This window comes from Pelophylax lessonae, assembly GCF_965119305.1.
Source record: "Pelophylax lessonae genome assembly, chromosome: 5".
Lineage (NCBI taxonomy): Eukaryota > Metazoa > Chordata > Amphibia > Anura > Ranidae > Pelophylax > Pelophylax lessonae.
In genome coordinates this window covers 454,593,460-454,621,067 of record NC_138772.1, presented here as the reverse complement: position 1 = coordinate 454,621,067, position 27,608 = coordinate 454,593,460, and the positions used below count along the sequence as shown (strand labels likewise).

The 27,608-nt window shown below is 38.6% G+C and overlaps 1 protein-coding gene across 1 annotated transcript in view; it reads right to left on the bottom strand.

Annotated features, from left to right (window-relative positions):
• ZFHX4 (zinc finger homeobox 4) overlaps positions 1–27,608 on the bottom strand; it is a 213,750-nt gene that overhangs the window by 3,020 nt on the left and 183,122 nt on the right. The window contains exons 5-10 of the mRNA XM_082259763.1: positions 25,956–26,057; positions 11,693–11,832; positions 11,384–11,584; positions 9,212–9,329; positions 3,180–8,558; positions 1–1,111 (exon numbers count right to left, since the gene is read on the bottom strand). The exon at positions 1–1,111 is cut by the window's left edge and continues 3,020 nt beyond it. Of these exons, the coding sequence (XP_082115889.1) occupies positions 1–1,111; positions 3,180–8,558; positions 9,212–9,329; positions 11,384–11,584; positions 11,693–11,832; positions 25,956–26,057 (7,051 nt within the window). The remainder of the gene's footprint in view (positions 1,112–3,179; positions 8,559–9,211; positions 9,330–11,383; positions 11,585–11,692; positions 11,833–25,955; positions 26,058–27,608) is intronic.

The following is a 27,608-nucleotide window of genomic DNA, read 5'->3' as shown; positions in this document are numbered from 1 at the left end:
AATCTAACATGCTCTTTGGCATTTCTCATTGCTTGTTTGATTGTTTTCTCTTTGTGCAAGCTTGATTGGAGGTGTTGGTTAAGTGCTTCATTTCCGCTAATAGCCACATCACAGGCAAGACACTTATGTTTGTTGACTGGGACCCGAAGCACTGTTTCTTGTGGGTCAAATAAAGCCTGACCAAAGTAACAGAAGGACTTTTGATGGTTTACTGCTGCCTCTTCATCAGTAAACATCATCTGGCACTTTCTGCATATAAATTCATGCTTGACAAATGGAACAATGCAATTGTCTGATAAGTCTGCACTTTTTGGGTGTGTTTGGGGTTCTTCTTTTGTGCTTTCTGTGGCAGAACTCTTTTCTTCCTTCTTTTCCAACTCTTCATTTGACTTTTGCTGTTGTTCATTTTCTATGTTAGGCAAGTTTACTTGTGAAGGCTTATGTTCTTGCTGTGGCGGCGCCTGCTGCTGCAGCTGTTTTTGTTGTTTTTGTAGTGAATCCTGCAGGCTCTGCTGATACTGTTGGTATTGTTGTAACAATGCACCTGGTGATAATCCAGCAATAGCTTGCGGTACTGCTGGACCATATGGGAAGAGGCTTTCCATCCCACATATTGGAGGGAGATAACCACCTTGCACTGTTCCATGAAGCTGGGGTGTGAAGTATGAAGCAAAGCCAGGAATAAAATATGGCAAGAACTGACCACCTATAAAAGAAGCTGGGTCACCAGAGACAGCATTTTGAAGTGCTTGCAAATGAGCAGGGTCCATAGGTGTTTCAGCTTTGCCCAACATGGAAAGAGCAGATGAGATTTTTTCCTCTTTTTTAGATTGCTTAACTTCAGATTTTGCAGCCTCTGATTCCTCCTCTTTGATCTTTTTGAATTTGTGTCGCTTAAGATTTTTTTCCAAGTCTTTGTTTTGTTGATCTGTCTGCTGTCCTGCTAAACAGGATGATGACGAGGATGGATGGGGTGGTGGCGGAGGTGGAGGATGTGGTGGCGGGGGAGTCTGCAGCAAAGATTTAGTGGGTGCACTGCTAAGAGAGAGGGCAGGAGATGGAGTAGCTGAAGTAGGGAACCCAAGCATGCCGGCACCAGAAGATGTCATATCTGGAAAGACAAAAAAGAGACAGTCTTTTTAACATGTTTATGTATGTTTTATATTTAATGTAACCTTATGATTACAAAGCAATTATAGCAATCAATAAACCAAAAAAAATACTTGTTTTTGGCCACATGGTATTTGCGGAAAAGCAGACTAATCTCAAAGGAATACTACAATGAAGTTACTTAATTAGAAGTGTAGGCTTGGACATAATAAAAGATACCATGTTCATCAGCTATGGCATTTGGGCCTGCTGTAATTTATTTCTATTTTTCTTTAAGGTAACTTATGAAAAAGTGGAAAAAGCAAGTGATAGTCTTATTTTCTCTGTCCTTTCTCCGGTATCTGTTCTTGTTGAAGATTATTTTAAGATCAAATATAAGCTTTATCTTTGCAAGACCTTTTCTGCCTGCCATCTCTTAGGTTTCAACAGAAATTAAGTGAAAGGCAGCACAAACATAACTGAATGCATGTAGTCTGAATCTTATGCTTAAAGCTAAACTCCAGGCATACAGATTAAATACAGTATATAAGGTAGCTTGTATGTCTGGTTATTCAGTCCTGGAATTCACATATCTCTACCCCACAGCACAACCCTGTCTAGCAGGGAAGGGGACTTAATATTTCTCTGTTGCAGTTTAAGCTTCACTTACAGGTCCCCTCTCCATCCCCAGCCAGTAACTGGACAGTAAAAAGAGAAGAAGCACATTGATTAGTTCATCTCTCTTTCACTCTGCTCTCTTCTACTATCAGCATGCTCCTTGCATTGCAGGACACCTGATTGGCTTCTTGTGCTTATTTCTTCTTACCCTCTCTGAGCTTTGCTGTACAGACTATATAGTACATTGCAAGAGGTTAATCCCAAGCCAAATTCAGGTACTTACACTGCTTGCATTAAAAAAAAAATACATTTAATATTGTATTCATGTTTACATAATTGCATTATTGCAGTGTTTATACCTGTCTGAAGTTCAGCTGTATTGATCTGTGTTTATATAAGTAATTCTGTTTCAGTAATATCTTAAGCTGGTTTTCTAACTGTCTCTACAATTAGTTGGGACCAACAGATACTGTATGTTCTCAATATATTTTTTTTTTTTTTTTTTACAGGTATAATATTTGAGCATTTAATGTGTAGTAAACTATGTTGGCTGTAAATTCCATGGTAAGCAATGCCAAAATAAATGTTGCTAGACAATATCCATCTGATGTGCACAAGCCTAAATTCACTTTGGATTGTTCACAGGATCTTGTGTTGGGGCTGGATCACATTTCTTTGAGAAATGGGAACTGTAAAAAATATGTAGGCTGCCATTTCTGAACTTCTGACAATGCTATTGGCTGGTTATCTTTGGCTATAATAATATGTCACTTACATGGAACAAGCATCTAGAAAGTGAAGTGAAAACTCCTAATCTGCACAATCTGTCTGATGCAATAATTTCGAAAATCACACCATCTATGGCCTGCCTAAGACTTGAATATCATCTTTTTCTTTCTCGATTCCCCCATCAACACAGTCAGTGTTGGTAGAGGGAAACCCTCCTGTGGAGATATTGTGTTCTCCTGGAAGGAGGGCACGGAAAGCCACCCCTTTCAGGAGAACATAGTGAATTTTGCTAGCTGCTATAGCCGCTGGCAATAATCCCATGCTGAGAATCCAACATGCTGCTGGTTGTACCCGAGTTGATCGATGGATAGACTTGGATACATTCAGCCTCTCAGCCGGTTCCTGCTGTACCAGCTGAGATTTAAACAATCTATGGCTGGCTTTAGGATCAGCATGGCAGTCAGGCAACTAGCACTTTCAGTAGACATTAACCAAAGCAGCCTCTGTATTTATGTTAGACTTTAAAGCTTTGTTCTTTTCCAGTTCTAACATATCCCTAATAAGCTATTTTTGGCACAAATACAATAATTTTCAGATCAATAAAAGATGTGAGAAGGAACATTATCCTTCCGGGTTAATTCAAAAATATTAATAGTATATAGTCTTTTTAAAAAGCCACTGCATTTTTTTATGATCACATTCATATTAGCAAAGAAGAATCAAATATTATGATTCACACTTACTGTTTGAACTCTGTGTAAATCCAGGCAATGGAGATGGGCTGTTCATCCCAGGAAGGAGAACTGAAGGAAGGCCAGGTAGCCCTTGGTAAGATGCTGACAGATTGAGACCATGAAGAGGGCTGCTCTCCATCATACTTGACTGCTGAACAGTTAATCCCAAAACATCTGAAGCCTTCTTTATCCGATCCAGTTCTTGTTGTGCCATCAGTTGTCTAACAGTAGTAGGGGCCAAATAGTCCTTCTCACGATCAAGCTGGCTTCCCACTGTTTCTCTCACCTTTAAAATGTGTTGCTTTGAAAATATGTGATCTCGAATGGATAAGCGTGCTGAATATTTCACCCCACAAAGAGAACACTCAAGTTTGGTTCCATCCGGCCCAGTTTGGTTAATCATGAAAGGCTTCCCTATGTTTATTTTAAATTTCTTCTCTTTTGCTCGTGCATTTTGAAACCAAACTTGGACAACACGTTTGGGAAGACCAATCTCATTGCCCAGTATTTCACATTCTTGCATTGTTGGAGTCCTATAATCACAAAAGCAAGCTTTGAGAACTTTTAGTTGAACATTACTCATTTGAGTTCTGAAGCGTTTATGACCTGGTCGGTCACTATTTTTGGCTTTGAAGAAGCTGTTGCTACCGAAAGAGTTTGGTGAGCTGGGATCTGGATCTGCAATACTGGATGTTTCACTGCGGTCAGCATTGTCCTCATACTCATCAGTCATGTATATACTTTGGTCATGATCACTTTCTCTGTCCATGTTATTGTGTGATGTATTTGTCAGAGAAAAGAAGAAACTCTCGTCACAGTTATCAATTGTGGGAGTAGTTCCTGTTTTTGGCAAACTATCATTCATTTGAATTTTTGGTTCTTTGGGATTTTTCACATCTTTAGAGCTAACAGTCATGGTTTCTACATCATTGTTTCCTTCATCCCCTGTTGTAGCATCACTAATTGCTGTGTTAATTGATGATGTTTCATCAAAATCGTTTTTGCTATGATCAAACCTTTCCACAGGAGGTTGATGCAAGTTCTCTATGTCTTCATTGCATTCTGCCCTAAAAGATGATGGGCTTAAAAGATTCTTCGGTGATAGCTCAGCAGTTTTGCTTACTGGTGTGGAAACAGTAGAAGGCATATCATTTTCACTGAACTGGTCATTCTTTGGAAGTGTCGGATAATCAAAAAACATATATTTGTTTGGGCTTTCACCACCATCATCCATTCCAGCAAGAGGACTTGGTGGCAAACTATAACCAGCCTGCTTTCCCTCATTCCAATGCCGAGACCTAATATGACTTTCTAATGCTGACTTTGCTTTAAATAGTGCACGGCAAAATGGGCATCTTTTATGAGACTGAGCTGGACCTACAGCTCTGAACTGACCTTTTCTTTCTCTGGCTCTTGTATTTTGAAACCAAACTTGCACCACTCTTTTTTTTAGGCCCACCTCTCTAGCAATATGATCAAGCATCTTTCGCGTTGGATTAGAATCTAACAGATATTTTTCATATAGTATTTCTAGTTGCTCTGGGGTAATAGTGGTTCTTAATCTTTTATCTCGATGTTGATCCTCACCACTGTTGCCACCCTCCTTCTCACTACAGTTATTATCATCTTTGTCATCCATCTTTCTTTTTAGGGAAGCGGACACAGATGTTGCACCATGTGGTCCACCAGCTTGTGGAGGCATGTGAGACATGGAACTACCAAGTAACTGCCCTGCCATAAGAGGATTGTTAGGATCAAAAATCATATATGGCATGTCCATAGGCCTTTCTAAAAACTGTGAGTGGAGAAACTGATTTTGGGCAGCTAAGAAATGCATGTGTTGGTGCTCTTGCCACAGTTCCAAACTTGGAAAAGCCACTGTACATTGATCACATTGGTATTGAAGCAGCTGAGGAGGTAGGCTGTTTGACAATGACGTCAGAGATATTGGTAGCGGGCTAGATGGAACAGGAGTGGTTTGTGATGCAGATGAAGGTCTTGCAATTTGCTGAGACTGCCTTTGCAGAGATACAGATACTGATGGTGAAGGCTGTGTGTCAGATGATGTAGAACTGGACTGAATTAATTTGGATGCTAATGAGCTGGCAATAGCATCAATTTGCTTTGGTTTTTCAGTTTGCACATCGGGTTTTGGTGAAGTTTTACCAAACTCTGGTCTTGGAGATGGATTTAATGGTGTACTTGAGCCTGAACCAGAGCTTACTGTTGTTATAGTTGAGGCTTTTGATATCTCTGCTTGACTGGATGCCTTTGGCAAGATTTGATCTGTAGCATCCATTGAATCTTCAGTTTGGCTTTCATCTTGAATATCATCATCCTCATCTTTATAACACAGCTTTTTCTGATGTGTAATTAAGTCAAATATTCTTGGAAATACAACATTGCATTTCTTACACTGATATTGCATGTTGCTAGTACGGATATAGCGCTCATTGGTTAGCTCTCTTTTTTCACTATCTTTAGTTTCAGCTTGATTTTCATAACTTTTTCTAGCTTTTTGGCGAGCATTTTGGAACCAGACAACAATAACACGTGTTGCCAAGTTAAGAACAGTTGATAGTTGTTCTATTTCATCATCCTTTGGGTATGCATTAGTGTCAAAAAAGTCCTGTAAAACTCTAAGCTGATAGTCCGTAAACCTGGTTCTTGATGACCTTTTGCTAAAAGCAGAGTCTGACCTATGAGTATCTAATGAAGATAGTGGGGGCTCAATTCTTATATCCTCAAGAACTGTTATAGGGGGATTACTGAAATTGTATGGTGAATCTTTGTTTCTTTGACGTTCCTTAAATAAAGTGTTTCTAAACCAGTGCTTGATAACTTTTAAGGAAAGACCTGATTTTTCCGCCATCTCCTGTATCTGATCCTCATTAGGAGAATTATTAATGTCAAAATAGGCACGTAGTATCTTCAGCTGGTCATCTGTTATTCTTGTACGTGGGCGTTTGAATTGGGAATGTCGCAGGAAATTTGGATCTAAGCCCAACTGTTGCTGGCACATCTGTGTAAGATCTGCAGATAAAGCATCCATTGGAGAAAGCTGCAGTGCAAGTTGTGGGGGTAAAGCAGGATGCTGAACAGACTGCATCATAATTGATGGGAAGAGGGGAAGGTCCAATGAGACTGGAAGCTGAACTGGAGGAGGAGCTGATGGTGGCGGTGGTGGAGGGGGTGGTGGTGGAGGGGGTGGAGGTGGTGGAGGGGGTGGAGGAGTTGGGGGTGGAGCCTGAAGCGGTGTTGGGGTTGAACTTGGAATCTTCACTGGTGCAGATGGAGTAAGTGGAGGTGGAGGTGGAGCCGGTGTTGGAGGTGCAGAAGGAGGTGGAGGAGGCGGTGGTGGTGGTGGTGGAGGTGTTTCAGGAGAAGGTGGTGCAATTGGATAAAGCTTATCATATGCCTCTCTGTACTGGCGAGCAAATTTTTCCAGCTCCCCATATGGAAAGAACTGTCCATGCACATGTTCTTGGTGACTCTTTAGGATCAAAATATTTGAAAATAACTTACTACATGCCCCACATTCTAGCTTCTCATTATTTTCATTTTCCCCAATCTTGTTTTTCTTTTGTACTTTTTGTCGGTTTTCATTATATTGAATAATCAATTCAAATCCAAAATTTTCTAGGAGAGCTTTTGCTGCATTTCCTCTAGCGCCAGAAGCAATACGAGGGGGTGGAATAGTAGGTTCTAATGATCTTTGCTTCTTTCCATCTTTGCTGTCTTTTGGAGCATCATTTTCATTTGCAACTTCTTGCTTTGGCTTTTCTTGCTTTTCAGTGATCTCTTCAGGTTCTTTGTAACATGATGTATCTTTTGTAAGCTGGCATTCAGTAATCGACACATTAACATTGCTTTGCTCTTGTTTCATTATTCTGTTTGAATGGTGTTGCTTTTGTGGTTGATGCTGAGATTGTGTGGCTTGATACTGCTGTGCCTGGTGCTGTGCTTGCTGTTGTAGCATTTGTAGCTGGGTCTGCCCAACCTGATGTTGTGTTTGAATTTGAAGCTTTAAATCTTCGAGCAATGATCCCGCCATACCAGGCATTCCAAATGCAGCAGAGGCAGGTAGTCCTAAATCAGGATTTAGACTAAACTCTGTCCCAGGAATATAAAATGGGAAAAGAAATTGTGGCTGCTGGAACTGAACAAGAGCCTCCGGAGTCATTGGAAAGTGAGGAAGAAATGCTGGGTTTAAAAATTGGGGCTGAAAGTATGCAGCGTGTTGTTGCAGTTCATGCTGCAGTTGCATTTGAAGCTGTGCTGGTGACTGTGGTGGGTGATGTGGAAGTTGGGTAGGAATAACCTCATGAGCTTGCTTTTTGTTTATTTCTTTGGCATCTAGGTGGGGTTCTTTGTTGTTTACATGTGGCAAACCCATAGAATCAAGCATCCCTTGGCTTGGGCTGTTAATATTCCCTGCTATGGTACTCCCACTAGTATTGTTACTACTTGGTTCTAGTTTTGCAGCCCTTGCCTTAGTTTGGTGAAGAACGGATCTCATATGAATCTCCAATGTAGAGCTTTGGCTGTATGCAACATTGCAAATGCTGCACTTGTATGGTTTGTTGTCAGTGCTGCTGTTGGTCTCTTGAGGAACTGGACTTGATGCTTCTTGCAAGACCTTTTTAAGTTTATGCAAATGAGACACAGAATTATAATGGACCAAAAGAATGTTCTTTTGAGTGAAGGATTCTTTACATACTGTACATTTATATGGTCGTGATGGATCTAAAAATTTTTCCATAGTAAAATTTGGCCCTTTTCTAAAAGGCAAAGTCCGCTTTGGTTCTGTGCCCAAGTCATCTGGAATAGAGCTACTGTCACTCCCAACTGGGCTAGCCTTTCCTTCATGGTCCATCTCATAATCACGCTCATTGTCCTGCTCTAGGGAGTGCTCATCTGGGGCTAAGCTTTCACTTTCAGCCCAGAGCTCCCCATTTACAGGTAAGGATGCACAAAGCTGCTGTATTTCAGTCTCGCTTAGCTCAGGGTGGCCCGTTTCCAAATGTTTTTTTAAAGCCAGGAATGTACGGAAGCTGCGTTGGCAAAGGCTGCACATGGTGGCAGCCCGAATAGCATGATACTGGGAATGTATCTGAAGCTTCTGCATAGTCTTAAAAGCCAAACTACAGTGGGTACAGCGGTATTTATAAACATGGCGATCAGAAACAGAAAGCTGCTGCCTCTTCTGCTGTTCACTTAATTGATCAGTTAGTAACTCGCAGTGCTTTGCATCTTTGTTGACAGATTTGTTCCATTCAGGGGTATCTAATGATTCCTTAAACATGTTTTGCTCTTCTGTTTTAATTTCAGCTCCAGCCTTTAAATCATCTCCACCTTGGATGTTTTTTTCCTCTGTTGGAGGGTCACCTAATTGAAATAAAGAAAAAAATGAGCATAAAATTTGTGCTAATGCTTCTGTTCTCATTTGTATGGGCATAAAAGTTTTATGTGGATAAGCATTGTAGGATTTCTTTTTCATGTGATCAGCAACAAAGAACAAGCATGTAATACAATAAAATTAAAAGGCAGAATCTGCTGTACAAGCTCTTATGAGCCACGTTGCTGTAGCCATTAGAATATGGAAAAATGATACAACTGATATTGTTAGAAGACGGCTGGAGACTGGAGGTCTGCAAAAATAATTAATCTTTCTTCTCTCCAGATTCATGTATTAATGTAAATATCTATGAAAGCTGTACAATATAGAACCATTGTGCTTCTTTGCTTGTATGTTCTGTTTTTTTTTTAAATCCAAACATATTTTTGTTAATTTTAAGTGCTTTTTTTTTTTTTTTACGACACTAATAAAAGATGAGTGTATCCAAAGCTGATGTTTCAAGCTTGGGGGGATGTTGTAACAGCTTGGTGCATCCACTATCTCTTTCCATAGGTAAGAGCTTGGTACCTGATATTGTAAGTCTCTCCCTCTTCAATGACTCTTGCGAGGAAGTCTCACTGTTTGGTAATTCATTTTTTGCTAGCCCTTACAGAGCACATTTCCAATAGCTGCCTGTACTCACCTGTGAGTTTCCCAGATGACTCAGTGGTTGCAGCTGCAGGCTTCTCTGCTTCCATCTTGTCAAGTGCAGCCGGTGGAAGCAACATACTGTTTGGCATCACAACCTCTGGCACTGAAATCTGAAATGAGCAAGAACCATGAATCACACCATATAAAAGGCACTAATGTCCCAAAGTTTATTATTCAATCATACACAATCTGCAGAACAGTGTCTAGGGGCAATTAGTATTCCTGCATTTAAGCGCTAGGCTGCTAAGTTCAGTTTCCACCACAAACACAATAAGCACTGTTTTTTATGCTCTCTGCACATATACAGAGTTTTCCTTTGGTTGCTCTCATTTTCACCTACAGCCCTAAAATGTAGTAATAGGCTTATTAGCTTCTAACCAAAGGTCCCAGAATGTGTGTGTCTGCAGGTGCTGATATAAAAGATTCTGTCCATTATGCCAATATCATATAGGAAGAAGAAACAAATAATCTGATACATTTAAAGTGCTGCAACGCCCCCCTCCCTATCAGGATTATCTTTTCTTTACTCCCCCATCATTACTCAGTATTTTCGTGTATGGAGGAGCATGGCTTTAGGCCATGTGTCAGTGCTGGGCCAATTATAGCCCTGTGTATGCTATGACCCTGGCAACTTGTAACTTACATACAGCTTTTTCCTCAGCAACTAAAGGAATGAAATAAGAACAAGGGGAGGTAAATATATGCTGTAGGGCTGGTCTGCATTAAAGTGAACTTGTTGCTCTGCTCTAAATGAACAACATATCTGTTCACTTTAAAGTACAAGGTCCACTTATAAATCTGGTTCCCTGGCAGATACCTGGGGAATGATGAGTACCTTAAAACTAAGAAGGCACTCCAGGTCCAGTGCAAGAGTGCCTTCTTGCAAAATTGAGCTGCTTCAAGTTCCTCATAATGCTGGAAGGAGAAAGGCATCACCCTCGCCTAGACATTGCGGCAGAGGACGGGGGTAAGGCAAGTATAAAATCTAACATTTTTATTTTTAAGTACATTTTGGAAATACTTTACAGGGGAAGGGTCTAAGACAAAATAAGCGGACCTTTAAAACGACCACAAGGTCTGCTTTAAGTACAGAATCAACAGTAGTCTTGAGGAGGACTTTTGAAGAGCAGTCCCCATTATTTGAGGTCACAGTGAAGAATTTGGACATCAGGACAATGCAATGGGCAAGTTAGGACTTCTCGCCTTGATCATTTCTTCTATATCCTATAGAAGTTTCTGCTCGCTTGTTTTACAAATCCCTGAATATGCATATGATCAATGTGGCCAGTATGTGTGTACCGCTACACTGGCAGTCAAAGCTTATACCCTCAATGAGAGAGTGGCTTGAAAAGATTGATCCATATTGCTGAGATGGAAGAGCTGATCCATAAATCTCAAAGACAAACTTTTTAAATATACCAAAACCTGGGTGTGCTGGATGCACTTTCGCACGACAGATACACATCTTATACCACTTGCATCTGGCCAAAAGATTTAGGTAACCAAGTAGGAGAGGAGAGTATGGGTACCACCCATGATCAAAAGCCACTTTTTTACTTTAATCTATCACCTGTATCTGCCCTCCTCCCATACCTCTCCCCATTGCTGCCCCACCATGTTATTAGTATCTCCCTGTGAGCCTGCCCATTCTCGATTCTTCCCCCTGATTCCTATACTGGACCTTTCCTTTTCTGGGCACCCCTCTCAACACCTATTATGGTACAAAGTACATTAACAGATGCTCAGGCTTGGCAGCTTCACATCATAGGGAGTTGCAAGCTTGTCATGTCACCTCAACCCCTGAAGTCGGGAATGTTGAACTCCTGCTACCCTCCTGAAACGTTGTATATCTACCATAATGGTCCTTTATGTGGGTTCACCCAGTTGTTGATTGTTTATCTTCCTACTGCACACACTTTTTTGTTTACTTTTGATTTATCCATCAATGCATATTATACAATATGAATGTTTCGACTTTGTAACCTAGTGAAGTTCTAAAAAAAAGCTCTTATGGAAAAAAAAATGTGTCCATATTGTTTCAAATATGTGCCTACTCTTTGGGTGGGAATTCTAGAGATTTTGTTTGAAGTGGTGTTTTGCCAAGTCGAAGTTCAATTACAATATATTTAGTTATTTAGTTAGTTTTTTTTTTACATAGACTTACTGCCATGAGGAGCTTTTCTACACAGTCTGGAGACACACTGTGCAAATGAGTCAAGTGCAGCTGCAGATGCATTTTGTTACTGAGAACATCTTGGCAGAGAGGGCAGGAAATCACAGGCTGCACGGAATGCTGGGAGATTATGTGCATTTGAATCCGGTTGGAATCTTTGCTGCTGTAGTTGCAGTAGGGACACTGATAGCACTGTCAAAGAAAAAGCATAACCAATTGTAAAAGCCATCACTAAAGGGAATTACAGACACTCCATTTCTTTTTTATTATTATTATTTGTATACTCTGCCATATCCATACCTGTTCTTGGCAAACACTATTTTCCTCAGCAGTTCTTGATCTCTTAGCTGCACCATCCTCTTCTTTACTTTGTAATAACTGCCTCTTTACAGTGGTCGAATTCAGAGGATGCTCCTTGTCAGGTGTGTGAGTTCCAGAACCTAAAATATGTTTGAAATAAATGATACATTTATGAGATCCCAATGTATTTCAAAACTGGTATTATAATACAATCCTTGGCAGTTGTAAAGTTAACTTATTGGCACAATGTGGTGGCAGCCACCCCTTTTACTGTCATGCCTTTGGCCGAATTGTAGTATTTAGATCCAGAAATATTTAGCAACATGTGGTTGGGTCCAAATACAAATGTTTTTTGAGGGTTTTGGAGGTTGTTATATCAAGATAGAGCTCATTCATGTCCTGGTTGAACATTTTATGACACATGCCAGCAGCTACTTTTCAAGACTGGGCTACTTTTCAAGACTGAATGATCAGTTAGAACTAAGGAAAAACTAAGCCTAGACAATAGCAACAAATTATGTATAACGCATGCTATAACAATAAATTAACAACAGCCAAACATAGTGTGCAAATACTTCTTCTGTTCTGATGTTGTTAAAGTGGAGTTCCACCCTATTTTTATACTTACCTCCATCTTCTCGCTCCGGGTCACCTGAAAAAGAAATGGATAATCGCATATTTTTTTTTTTTTTACTTACCTCGTAGCGAAGAAAATATACTTACCTTACTTCCTTCTTCCTCCTTCCTCGGCCGCGGCCCGTCGTCACTTCCTGGCTCTGCAATGATTCCTGGGAGCTGAACGTCATAGCTCCCAGGAATCATTGCGCCTGCACCGGCCCCGACGTCAGTTCCGGGTCGCGCGCGTCATCCCCTTCTAAACAGCTTCTGGGCATGCCCAGAAGCTGTGGAGGGGTGACGCGCGCGACCCGGAAGTGACGTCGGGGCCGGCGCAGAGCATCGTGGGACCACAGAAGGCGGAAGAAGACGCCGAAGAGGACGCGCTGGCTTCAAGCTGCCCACATCTGAGATGGCAGCGCTGGACAAGACGTTTGCAAGGTAAGTATTTCGTCTTGCAGGTAAGTGCAACCCGGGACAGATCAGAGGCTAGCCATTGTGGAATGCACTAGCCCTGACTGTCCCGGGGGTATTAAAAAAAAAAAAAAAAAATCCAGGGTGGAACTCCGCTTTAACTATAAGCAGATTACAAACTCCCACTGCAGGCTAGAATTATTATAACATATATTCAGGATAAGGTAAGCTAAAAGGAAAAAAAAAAATCAACCTATTGCCCTCTAAAAATACGCAAAAAAAAAAACAATATAGCACTTTCTGCAATCATTGGCCACAACCAATCTCTCCTCCTTATTCACATGCCCCATTTTATATTATGGCTAAAGAGTGAGAAAACGGGTGTACACATCCACGCAAGTATTTTTAAATTATATCTAAAGTCAACATTTTTTAACTTTGGACAGAGTTGGGAATTAGTAAGACCCCATATCATTTTTTTTCTGCATTAATTTCTTGTTCTGTAAGCACAACAGGAAGCAGGAGAAAATCTTTAGACATGTGTCACCTTAACAGGTATCCCTACTGGAAGATTTCCCTACTTTTTTTACTGTTACAGTTGCAATTCAATCCTGCCCTAAAAGGAATCCAGTCACTTTGTGACACAACTAACCTAAAATACTAGGTGTTGTAATCCATGAAAGAGACATGTCAGCATCCTTTACTATTCTAAAACATGAAAATATATAATGAAAACATTTCCAGTTCTGTTTATGCATCATGGAATTCCAACTCATTGATTCAGATATATTGGAAGTCACATTTTATGTCTAGTAACTGTTAGTAGACTCAATAAACAGGTTTAAAAATGTACTCCTCTCTTTTGTTTGGATAACCCTAGGTTGCCTTGAAAGATTAATCAATAACAGCATTTCAGCTGGAATTTCTAGATTCCCTCAAAAGAAAGAAAAAAATGTTTCTTCTTCCCAGCATTTCCTCATCTGCTATTTTAATTTCTTTCGCTGTCAAATGCTGCAAAAACAATAAAGTTTTTGTTGTTTTAGCAAAGCCCCACAAAGCTGTCTCACAAGCAGGGAAATATCCCCTTCATAACACACTTACCTATGTAGAGAAATAAAATTTTATCTCTATCTCTCTTTCAGCATTCTGTACTATAATTCTACAGGGCTGTAAAAAGCGTATACTGTGATTATCTGATCTCTTAAGACTGCAAACATTTTATTGTGCTATTTTGCAGTTCGACTATAGTTAATTTCAATATGATCCCCTAAACACACGGCTCTTAATAGGATGCGGGAGCTTGCAGCATAATGTGGCTACAACATTGCATACATCAAAGTGAGAGGGTCGCGATTCTAATTTTCCTGTCCATCAGAAAATTCTTTCCAGCGTCAATTTGCCAGATAATCTCTTCTGCTAGGCTGGATATTACAAGAGCATTGGACAGGCATGTCACATACATCTTACGACGAAAACAGAAGCTCATTTACCAACTATTCCAATCTCATCACCATGCGGTATTATCTGACCTTTTTTTCCCTTCTGTTTTATTATGAGTATTTCTAATTTTAACTTTCAATTTTCACCATCTTCCAGTCAATTTGCAACTAAATTATTTCCAGGACGAGGACACTATCACTGGACAACCGGGTGCAAATGCATCTTGAAATGTTCGGTTTCTAGGCCATTGATTGCTATCAGACCCTACATAAATATATAGCCCATTGGTAATCTGATTGTGCATGAAGATACAACTTGATTTTCTCCCTTGCACATGAGAGCTGGCTAAATGGACAAGGTCTCCTTGATTGCACAGGAACCTGTTTTTTAATTTAAAAACGGGGGCTGTCAAGGTTATGGACGCAGAGAGGAAAAATTGTATTTGTGCATTTTGTTTGCATTAAGATGACATAAGGGATTATGGGAGCTGAAAATTTGACATTGTCAAAAATACAGTAAACATGCCAGTTTTGATTCAGGATTCTGTCTCAGGTCAATGTATTTCCATTTTTGAGTCAATGTGTGGAACGCATCTTATCAATATTACCCCTGGTGGGTCTATCAGCCAAATGAGAATAGTGTCTCTTTAATAAAGAGGAATTCTAGTTAAAAATATTATTCTTTTCAATGAATACAAATTGTGAGTTTAATATTGTAAGAAGTGACTAATCAAACATTGCTCAATTGTGTACCACCTCTACACCATTTGCAACATAATTGGGCTTTTTGCCATGTTAAAAGTGTCAACACGTCCCATCTAGAGAAGGCACACTAGAGTGGTGGTTCACATGCAGGGACTGTCATTTTTAGCTTTTTCTAAATAAAGTTGAGAATGTGTGTGATATTACTGGAGTGCGACTGAGGGGTTGATTTACTAAAACTGGAGAGTGCAAAGTCTGGTGCAGCAGTGCATGATGGCAAATCAGCTTCTAACTTGAGCTTGTTCAATTAAGCTTTGACAAAATAAAAAAAACTGGAAGCTGATTGGTTTATATGCAAAGCTGCACCAGATTTTGCAGACTCCGGTTTTAGTAAATCAACCCCTGTGTGTCTTCTCTATATTATATCCGAAGCATGGATGCCTCCCTTTCAATACAGCACTCAATTTCTGGTAGCACAATTTCTAGCACAGCAGTAGTCTCCAAACTTTCGAAACAAAGGGCCAGTTTACCTTAAAACTTTACGGGGGCAGACTGTGGCCAGTGGGAGTAGAAAATGCCTTAAGCTTTGGTGTTCAGTCAGAGTAAAAAAAATCATATCATTGTTAGTGGGAGAATGAGTTCCCCTATTGTTGGTTCCAGTGGAAGGAATAGTTCCTTGTATCAGTAGGAGGATAAGTGCCTCAAGGACCAGATAAAAGCAAGGAAAGGGCCACATCCAGACTGCAGGCCACAGTTTGGAGATCCCTGCTTTCGAACAAAGGATGATTTCCTATCTACTAACACATTCTCCCTACTTAATTGGCCAGTATTCAGTCAGGTGCACACACATAATCCATACAAACTGCTTCACCATGCTTCCTGTGGGACCTGACCCTGGTAGCTGATATTGGAATAAGTATACTTTCAATAAGCCAATTTTGCACAGATATGTTGAACCCTGTGATGTCCTACTTACAGCAAGGGTGAGTACTGCCAGGGTATAAATCCCACCATTTGGGGAAAAACAGCAAGCTGTACAGTATGGTAAACAAATACAGAGATCAATATATATTGTTATCTGAAACTAAGGTTGTCCACCAATATGAAGCATTCAAAAGCCAGAAATGTCACACACAGCATAGCAATACTGCTTTTTATGCTGGTTTGTTAGCTAGAACATCATGATCACCGAAGTGTCTCTGCTGCTAAACTCTCTGGCAGGCAAACAAAATGTGAACACTGAGCCAAGTTACAGCCAGAGCAGGCATTATTAAAATATGTACTTTGCAGTATATGAAAGCATATGAAAGCTTTATCTATCACTTATCAAGAGGTTCAAGAGGAGAAGAAAAAATTCTACAGTGAAAACAGGACAGAGTTGATCAGTCTCTTTTGTGCTTTGATTACATTTTTCATATAGACAATTGCTTGCTGTGTCAATGGGGTTGCTTTACTAAAGGCAAGTAGGTTGTTCATTTTGCAAGGAAACTTGCCCTAGAGTTTAGTGAATGTGGTGAAAAAATATCCAATCCCGTGTTAGGATAAAAAAAAAAGGCAACATTTTTGCTTGTACATGTTTGAATGATGGAAGTCAGTATGTGTTACAGAAAAGGAAAAGGAACAATTGCTGCATTCATAAAGTTTTTGGCCCCCAGCCCACCAGAAAATTAAAAAGTATTTTGCTAAACCATAGCTATAACATACCTTTCAAATGATCTACCTAATAAGCGGTCCAGTCACTGTATTCTATATAACAATGTTGAACTCCTGGATTAAAAAAAAAATACTCTTGCAATGGTCTCCCCCCAAGATTAAATGCTTGGTAAATCTAGGGGTATAGGAAAAGCCTGCAATACTTTTCACTCTTCTCCAGCAAGCATCCACCATGCTGTGCAGCAGGTCCACCAAGGCCGGCCAGAAATGGTTTTAATCTCAGCCGGTTCAGCAGGAACTGGCCAAAATTCAAACCAATAATGGGCAGGTTGAATGTACCAAATTGACCGAACAACTTGAATACAACCAGCAAGCTGGATTTGCTTGCGATTATCGCAAGTGACTGCTACAGCCACTAGCGATAATCACTGTCTTCTCCCCAACCTGGAGAAGACAATTGCTCAGCAGGAGGGATTCCCCTGTCAGCACACTATGTGTTGATGGGGGGAATCATGCAAATTTCTTTCCTGCAACTCACGGTTGCAAGAAAGCAATTTGCACAGTCTATGGCCTGCCCAAAGCCTCAGTTTCCCAGTACTATGGCCATGACATCATCATGTAGAATACAGGACTAGTGGTCCTGCATTGTATGAGGACTGTGAGGGCTCACCCACAACCCAGAGTGTCAAAGAGAAAGTGGAAGCAGAGACTGTCTGGGGAATGAGGAATAAAGTAAGTATTACAGCATTTTCTTCTACCCATAGCCAACCAAGAAGTTAAACCTTGCAGGGAGAGTGGGGCTGCTAGGATTTATGTTTTTACAAATATCCTTGAGTTTGCCTTTAATATAAGCCTTGATCTGTCAAATTTATATTGTGCTGGAAAATCTTGGCTATTGCACATTTGACAATTTCTACATAAAAAAATTAAGATTGTTTAATTGATTGTCTAAAAGGAGGACACAACAATGTTGTGTCCTCATACTCACACAGTATATATTAAAAAAAAAAAAAAAAAAAAAAAAAACCTTGCTGTCATTTGGCAAAATTTAAAATGTTGTGTTTAAGTCTGAATTTATTCATGCAGCATGTTATTTTAGGCCTGACATCTGGTAGGGCCAACATTTAATGTTAAACATTGCTGACCTACAGTTCATCTGATAGCATAACCCTGCCCTGTCTGCTGATACAAATTCTAATGCAGCAACCTGGCTCAAACCAATAAATAATCTTATGCTAATGTAGATTTACAAATGTTTAATGAACATCTCTGACATCGCTCATATATTATCTCTGCCTCTTATCCTTGAACTGCTTTTTTTTCTTTTTGTGTATGTGTGCACACATACTATTTTTAACACAAGAGATAACCACGAGGATGGCTATAACTTCGCAAACAACTTTGCTGCTATGTAAATAATGTATTCCCAAATTACATCATTTCTGTAAAATGGCTTTAAAGCAATTTCTAACAACATTCAAGCATAAATATGCAGTTTCAGATTAACAGAAGACATTTAAAACCTGGAAGCTGACTTCCTGTCCAGTAAATCGGCAGAAGGAAACTATCAACTGTCGTTCTGTTGTGCTCTTTTGTCTCTAATAGCAGTTTACATAGAGGGGTGCTCTTGCAATATTTGCCTAAATGTAAGATGCTTTAGTTTCTGTACATAATGTCAATAGTAGCTCTATCACATAAGAAATGTGATGAATTATTTTTGTTTTCAGGATATAGTGATCCTACAAATGATTATTTGTACCTTGGGATATTTGTCCTCAGGACCCACTAACAGGCCATGTTTGCAAGATAACTTAAATACATCACAAGTGATATAATTTGCTGCTCAGTGGTTGCAGTATTCTAGTCTGCATCTCCCCAAGGTAATACTTAAAAATCTGGCCTGTTAGTGGGTCCCCAGGACAGGAGTTGAGAGATACTTCTCTAGATGAAACTCTGCATGGAGATGTACAAATACGGAGGAATAGAAAACCCATCTGTTAAATCTAAGCTTCAGAAAATAAGTTACACCACCAATTTATTCAGCTGTGTGTGTAATCTAAGCTTCAGCTATTCAACTCCGTAAACAAGCTTATTTCAACAAAAGCAGTTAAAGGTAGCATGGTAAGCATGTGAAAATAGACTAGACCTGCCAGCTATGGCTGGAGATTGTAAACATGAAATATCTTTATGCAATATTAGCTGAGAAACTGTATTTTTTTTGTTCTAAATATAAAAGAAGGAGATAATTAATGCACTATAAGTTCACTTTTATTGGCGACAGTATAGGGAGAAATATCTGCAAAACTACCAGATTATCTCTTGTGATGCTAAGATTGGTCACAAATTGATCCATACATGGCCTATTTTACTCCTAGATAACCCACATATAAGAAGAGCTCCCAGAGAACTATTTATTCTCTCTGTCCTAGATAGAATTGCTCGGCATTGCAACAAGCTGCTGCAGGTAAACAATGGAAGATGGAAAGATTTTCCAGAATGCTGACAGACTCCAATGTGCAGGAAGACCCAACATGGGTAGTGTATGCAATGTGACTGTCATCAGTGACAACTGAGTATTTTGTACTGCTTACAAATCTTGTATAGTCTACCCAAAGCATTTTCGGGCTGCTACAGTGCTGACTTATCATTTCACTGCTGATAAAGTTCTAGTCTTGGCTCCAAAATATACAGAGCGTTTTTCAAAATGGAGGAAAGCGCTCACTTGACAGTAATTTCCAGGCACTAAAATAAATATTTTGCTGAAAGCTTCCTGTTAATCAAAAGCAGGCAACATCTAGTAAAACAAGCAAGAGAAACGAGGAGAGGAAAAAAAAAACCCTGAAAGCAAATTGTGTTTTGCTATTTATGAGCGCAAATGTTCCACTGCCGTTAACAGACGTTTAGTGGTTAACAGACATTAGGTTCCTGACTTATCGCTTGTGATCCAAATCCAGGCAGTATTCTACATTATAATTATTGATATTCATTTGTAATTAGACCTAAATGGGAGACCAATTTTCATTGCAATAACGAAGGTTAATTTCTATCTTTTCCCCTAATGTTTACAATCTTATTAAAATATACTCCCCTTAGCAATAAGAGAGACAGGCTGCATTTTCAATGCAAATTTATTAATCTGGATGAATTCCATATTAATTCTTTTGCTGCATAGAGATATAATTTGGATTATAATTAATCGAAAGTGGCACTACATTTAAATGACAATATAAATTAGGCATTAGTAGGCTTTTTGTTTTGGATTCTGAATGAGCGATCAACAAATTGAACTTGCATATGCTGAAGTCTCACTTAGTATGCTTGGATCCTTCCCATAATGTAAGCAACACAGCACAACAGCTTACATGGTGTTATAAACACACTGGTACTAATCATGTGCTAATCCTTACTTGTCTAATAGATTGAAAACAAAATAGCCACGCTGCTCTCTTGCTTGACATGTTGGCATTGAGGTTATTGTGTCTCCTATTTTCTTGGCTGGATATGATGTAAACATAGAAGCTGATAGATTCAGCCTCAGAAGGAATACTTATTTTATAAATTTGTAGGTCTATGTAAAAGGAGGAATGCTACCGAAAAACAGGCGCCTTATTTTAAGTGGAATGTTCTGGAGTAAGCAAAAAGTCACTAGCTCTCCTCTCTGCTTTTTACAGACTTTTCTTTCCAGTGTAGGAGTCAGTGAATGTATATGGCCAGTGAGGGACAATCTCTCCTTTTGTCATTGTGAATGATGGTGATGGTGAAAGAACTACAAAAACACACATGTGTTTCCAGCATAGGCAGGCAACACTTGCCTCTGAAGCTGTTGGCATTACACCATTCAGTGTGACCTTTCAGTGTTCTCCTGGAGCACCAAATTTGCCAAAACCTATCTTTTCTTTTATTCCTCTTGCACATGGCTGTATGGTGCTCACTTCACTTCACTACACTCATCAGATCAGACTCATTAAGACTTTTACTGCTTAAAGCAGCCTTTCTCAACCTTTTCAACACTAAGGAACCCTTCAAATAATTTTCTGGTCTCAGGGAACCTCTGCTAAAAATAAAAAATCTGCAACTCATAACATATTAGTGTGACAGTCAGTAGGAAGAATGCTCCTTACTCTTGTCATCATTGGGAGGAATCACACCCTTACAGATAGCTAAAAGGAACAGTGGTGTCATTGGAAACTTATCTGAGAGGAAAAATTGCCCATTGCTCATGGAACCCCTAGAAACCTCAAGAGGAACCCTAGGAACCGTATAACAGGTCTGAATCATGCATGGGAAAAATAGCAACTTTCTTTTTTGTTTTAATAATGATGATGCAATGGTGGTGGAGGGCAAAGACATGCCATGGCTTCCAGCAATCTTTAAGCAAACCTGTATTTTGCCTGGATAAAGTTGAGCCCTGTGCTCGCTCCCCCCATCCCCATCAGAGTATTTAGGCCTAGTGAATGGCTACTTCAACATGAAACACTCCACTGCAGAAAGCAATGGAGAGTTCAATGATTTCCCCTATACCTGGAAGAATAGAGTCGTTGAAAAGCTGCTACTAGTCTGAGCAAAGTACTCATGTGCCTCAAACCAGAGGGGCAGACAGCAAACCATTCTAAGTGTCTTGTTTGATATAAGCAGCTTGTATAGGTATAAAAAACTGTTTATGTTTATTTTGGATATATTTAATACATTTAGAATATTTTTATAGATTTAATCAATGTTACCATCTCAAAAAATAGAAAAGATTTTGATTAAATGGGCCTTCTTTAGTGAACACCCCACTGTATAAACCCTCCTTTACACCCCACTGTATAAAACCACCTGCTACTAAAGTGAGAGTTAATACTAATGCAACACTGTGCCCATCTCAGCCTCTAGTGAAACGCGCTCTGGGTCAAGTGCCTTACCTCAAGCACATCCAGTCATATTACAGATAATTACCATTGGCAGCTCATCTCTTCCATTGAGTTAACTATGGTATCTACTTCAATGTGCTTATGAAAGAAGAATAGCAGATAAGTAGTATAAATTGCTAATCATCATTTACATTAGCATTATAATGGATTAAGCCCATTTTTACATTTATTTTAACTGCGAACAAATTTGTAGTTCAAAAACTAAAAAAAATTACAGTAAAATACTGACAGAATAATACATGTCATGGGGTATACTGGCTGTAAAAAGTCAACCCAAAGCTGGTATTTCCAACATGACTGAAGACTACTGGGGTGAGTTACTGACTGGTTTCTTATATCTCTTGGTAACTGCAGCAAAGAGATGCTGTCACCAGAAATCTTGGCACTGATTTTCCCAACAAGCCATTTTTGGACGCAAACATCCATCATTAGTAATCCTGCAGCATTTCTAATAAACTAAAATAAAAAGATCCAACAACAAGGGCAAGATCACATCATAATTGTTGTAGTTGGTGGTCAGAACTTAGTCCACTCAAGTTTTTAATAGACTTGCCAAACTTAGTAAGCCTTGATTTAAGTGGAAACATCAAAGATCTACTCAAAACTGTAGTATTTTTTAAGTCCCCTCAAGAACCCTGGTAGTAAGAACTCAACCTTTTAGTTCCCAGGTTCCTGCATGGCTGACACAAAAATGTCAAGGATGTCTTTTTCTCCCTTATAGCTTATTCATTCTTTTTATTAGTAGATAGCTGAAACACTCAAAAACGCCCCAACTCTAACAAGGAAGGAAAGAATGGAAAGTCAGATTGGTGAATCAGCTCACCTGTTTTCACCTGCAAATTATATATTGCTATATGGGTGAAATTTGATTATTTTAAAAGTCCACAGCCTGCAATCAAAAATCATTTTTTTATTAGTCCCACTACAGGAAACTGATTAAGGATGATCTCTGATTGAATTTTTAAAATCCTGAGACCTCACTGATCTTACATTATGTTATGTATCATCCATTAGCACTGTTCTGTTTTTATAAACTTTATTTACACTGCAAGGACATGGCTTCCTCTTCCCTAACGCATTTTGCCTCTCAGTTGTTTACTAGCATTTTAAATGGTTCTTGGGACACTACTTGCTTATATATAAAGGCAGGATCTTAAAATTGGAATTATTGTCCACAAATTGAGAGAAGGAGTTAGAGATCTGCAATGATGTACATAGCAGATGAAATCTGCATGCAGTGTCAGGTAGTTTACTTTCTTACACTGCTGATTGCACAAAACCTGGATTCACTGATGAAGAAGAAGAAGAAATAGGCAATGTTTGCCAGACAGCAAGTAGCATTTTATTTTAATGATATCATATCAATGCAAAAATGGTTGAACCCAATATTGTAATCTAATGTATAGCATTGCATCTATTTTATTACATGACACACAAACACATGTGCATATTTAATATATTTATATATAAAATTAAAAGTGTGCGCTGTTGGAAGCACTGTGCATATGAGAGCATGAAAAGATTAGATTGCTCCTGTATAAGTAATTAGGTAAAAGAACACAGAAAACCTTATTTCTACAAAGACTCCAAGGGAAATCCCACTGAAAACCCTAATAAAGCAAGTCTTATTTGCTCTAATGAAAAAAATCCTTCTTGATCTCTAAATTGTATGCTTGTATGTTCCCTGGGACTGCCCAGAAGTGTCTGCAGGTTTCCACATAAAGAAAATTAAAAGACAGACGGTACACAAGTTTTGTTTGCTGTGCTTTGATGCTGCCTTTTTTTCCTAGGTACAACCCATAAGTGAATTTTGTTAAACACAACCAAGAGTCTAGCTGTGCCATATTTGAAGGGCAACCAGAAAACAACATTTCAAATGCAGCCTCCTCATATGACAGATCAGCTTAAATATTAAAAATAAGGTATAAAAAAAAAAATCACATCACAGAGACTCAAATGCAAAAATGATTTTAGTGGTTCTTACTGATTAACATAAAGAACACTCACCCCACTATGTAAAACAGCCTCCATAAAGTAAACAATGCTAGGAAACACAACTAACAAATGCGATTGCTGGGGCATGGGGCATTGCCTAATTTGGAACATGTCAATAAAATCCTTGTTAGGAATAAATTATTGGTTGAAAAATGATTTAGGCAGATGACAGTCATTTTTGAAAGTAGGAGGAGTGTTTCTACTTTCATAACTGATGTAAAATGAAAGTTATTCCTGGGATAAAAGCTTATTTAGGTGATATAATATTAAAGTGTTTTACAATTAAAGGATGTAAGCATTGCTAAATACATTGAAAATAATATACGTTATACATAAATGTCTTTTTCTAACATTTCTTCTAACAGTTTTTTTTTTGTCTTAAATTTTTGAGTCTACTGTCACTGGGATACAAGACAAAGATAGATGACTACCTGCAACTAATAGGCTTCAACCTTTCTCAGCACTTCTTCTGCTTGACTGAACCCAACTTAATGTAACTAGGTGTAGCGTGCAGCAAAAATAGCCAATGTAATATTCATTGCGACCATAGATTTCCATCTCATACATACAAATCATGGGTGAAGTCACATATTTGCCAAATCAAACACAGAAAATAAAAACCTGGGTATCCACACCAGATGCGGGCCTTGGGTTTGTTTGTGCATAAGTAAATGTCATGACATAAAGGTTTTGTTTTCAAAGACAGTAGCTTTCATTAAAGAGCTTTGTCTATTCCAAAAGATCAAACTGACCCCACTCTAAATCCAGTTTCAATGATATTTCCTCCTTCTTAGGCTGGATCATCTGCACATTCTTTTAGCTGGATTTTGTCTTGTGTTTCTCTAAACAGATGCCCCATGTAAATTCAGGAGGATTTTTGGTGCATAAATGCATCTGCCTATTAATGCTGTCCTGAGAAAAAAATTCTAGCTTAGTAAATAAAATAAAGCATTCTTATTTTAAAATTGTATGGTTTTCGCTTGTCCCAAATTTGCACAGACAGTCCTAGATTTAGGTAATGGTCCTGGAAGTAACCTTCCTTGAAAGTTTCCTTTTTTTTCTTTTGCCATTGTCCAAATGAACAGCAACATTTATGACACTACTACCCTATTTATGTATATTTGTGCTTAGATGTTTTCCCTAAGCCTAAGCCTATTAACTCAAAAAGTTCTAGTTCTAATTCAGAATTCACCATACACCAGTTTATTTTCTAATGTGTCTTTATAGGTTTCCAAAAACTAATAGTGCCTTACCAATTTTTAAAGCAAGCCTACATGCTAAGGCAAAATTTAATTATTTGGGACAAATTTTTCTAAGGATTGACTGTAGTGGGCTCAGAGACAAGGCAGGGCTTAATAAAATGGTTAGCACTTCTATCTAGCAGCACTAGGGTCACTGGTTTGAATCCCAACCAGGTCACAGGGAGTTTGCATGCTCTCCCTGTGCCTGCGTGGGTTTCCTCTGGATTCTCCAGTTTCCTCCCATACTCCAAAGGCATGCTGGTAGGTTAATTGGCTCCTGTCTAGTATGTATGAATGTGATTTAGGGACCTTAGATTGTAAGCTCTTTGAAGGCAGGGATTGATGTGAATGTACAATATATATGTAAAATCAGTGTGTAAATTGTCAGCGCTACATAAATGCCTGTAATAACTAAATAAAATAAATAAATGAAGGCACTTGTCTGGATTCACAGGCTATTCGGAAGGTAAGGAAACTGGCTTCTATGAAGATTTAGAAAGAAGGGAACTCAACTCCCAGATGAATGCTGGAATAGAAACTGGAACAACCCGGTGTGTAGGTTAATCCCCTTGTTTCATTTTAAACTCTTTTCATTTTGACTCAAGCCTTCCGTGGAAACTATACAGAGAGTGCCTATGCAAAATATGAACAGGTGCAGAGAATATTACTAAGTTAAACTTAACTAAAAGTATATGAAAAATGGCTATCATATGTCATTTTTCCATATACAGATAGTCAGGTATATGTTATAAACACAGGCCAATATTTCTTTTTTAAATGTAGCAGTCTAGAAATCAAGTTGGCCCTTTAAGAACGGAAAGTCAACATAAAAAAAATGTAATTCTTTCAGCTACAAGGATAGATATTTGATTGCTAGGAGGAGAAAAAAAATCAAGTAGTATCTAATCCTACGCTTATGAAAAATTAATATGTCGTCAGAGGAATCACAAGTACAGCTAAGATTAATGAAAGGCGCTTAAAAAATTACAAGCACACAAACTGATTTGATTAAAAAATAATCTCACTGGTCGTCCTGTAATATTCCTCAACTTATCCGCATCTATCCTGTCAGATGGTTATGATTAAAAATAGGTCAATGTGAGGCTACTGATAGGAATCACATGCAAAATGCACAAGCAATGAATGGGAGCAAGAATGTCCAGACAGTTGGAAATTGAAGATCAGTAAAAGGAAAAAAAAAAAAAAAAAACCTACAGTGCTGGATGAGCCAGCAGACCTGGGGATCTCAGAGGATCCAGAGAAGAAGAGGAGGGTGAACATTAAGTCTTACCTGAATCCTTCACTGCCTTGCCCTCACTGCTGTCTTTCTCATGTGTACATCTCTCCTCAACTTGGAGTTTTGGAGTTTCCTCTGATTCCTCTGCTTGTTCATCTGGAAATGCACAAAATGCAGCAGTTTAGATGTCATATTTTGGAACCTAACATCTGATGGTAATGATGGCAACGACAATAAGAACAGTAATAATATTAATAGCATTACACACGCATATAAATGCTTTACAATATACAAAAAATACACATACAAGCGTGTAAGTTAACAAACATGACATCTTTGAATAATAACCTTTAATTTCAATATATATTTAATTTATAATCTAATAAATGCTTTATCTTTTTAGATGTACCCTTATGTCTGCATGCATATGTAGGTTAAAACAGTGTAAATAATGTATATAGGATACTAGTATACAACAGAGCTCCAATATATAGGCAACACAAGTACACACACACACACACACACACATATATACATATATATATATATATATATATATATATATATATATATATATATATATTGCAGCAAACAGGCACACATATATAGTGATGCAAATGGGAATGTGTAAGAAGCAAAGATAAAGGCAAGTGCACATGAAAAAGCTCATTAAACATAATGACAATTCAGTACTTTCCAGCAAAAACTGTATCACAAGCAAAGATACAGATAAAGGGTAAGAGTTGAAATAGCATATATAAAAGAAACAAAAAAAAAGCAAAAAAAAAAAAAAACAGTGGTACGGTTTTAGAAAAAAACAATAGCTATTGCTAACAGCTATCTTCTGGTGCCTTATTTTTTAGCACTGACTGTAATTAATAATTGAATAGCTACAGTGTTCTTATTGTTTCACCACAAGGGGAATCGCAAAGGTTATTTGATACAATGAAGGATCATCTCAAGAAATCTGCATCTCACTCACCTCACTTCTATGTTCACACCAGCCAGATTACATAGAAAATCTTCACAGTAACTCAACCCTATTTAATTATTCTGTAAATCTTAGCTATGCTGCTGGTGGATTAATCTGTTTATGCAGTTAGCCTGTATGCTGGGGCTGTGTAGCACTAATCCATGAAAGGCCCACTGTTCCTTTTCATCCTGTGATCATTTGTCTCTCACAGTGCTGATGTCACATTTTAATGAATTTTTAGCAATCTGAGTAATGCCAGATAACCAGGCCCTGCACTGAATTGCACTTCATGCTGTTTTCATTGCTGTACAAAAATAAAAATCGTATTTCTCGGCTCAGGTAAAAAAATCACATAAATTAGGAGACAACTGTACAGGAGTGCGTCTGTGCCCTAGACTGCTCACTTTCATATAAAAAATAAAAAATCTATAATGGCCGTTTAAATGAACCCCAAGCAAAGGAGAATGGGAAATGCACATATGTATTCTTGAAGGCATCAAAGGATGACATGGTTAACTCTTTACAAGCCTTTCTATGCACTGCTACTACATATAAGTGGATAGATATGCGAATCACAGCTTACTGCTCGAATCCCAGTTGTTGTGCTTCACTAAATGCATACACGGCTTCTGGTTCATTACTGAGCAAATGCAGATCTGACAAATTCTAGTGATCTATCACAGAAGATCGATTTTTATAGCTAGCACATGGTTACTATAAAATAAAAATTCTGA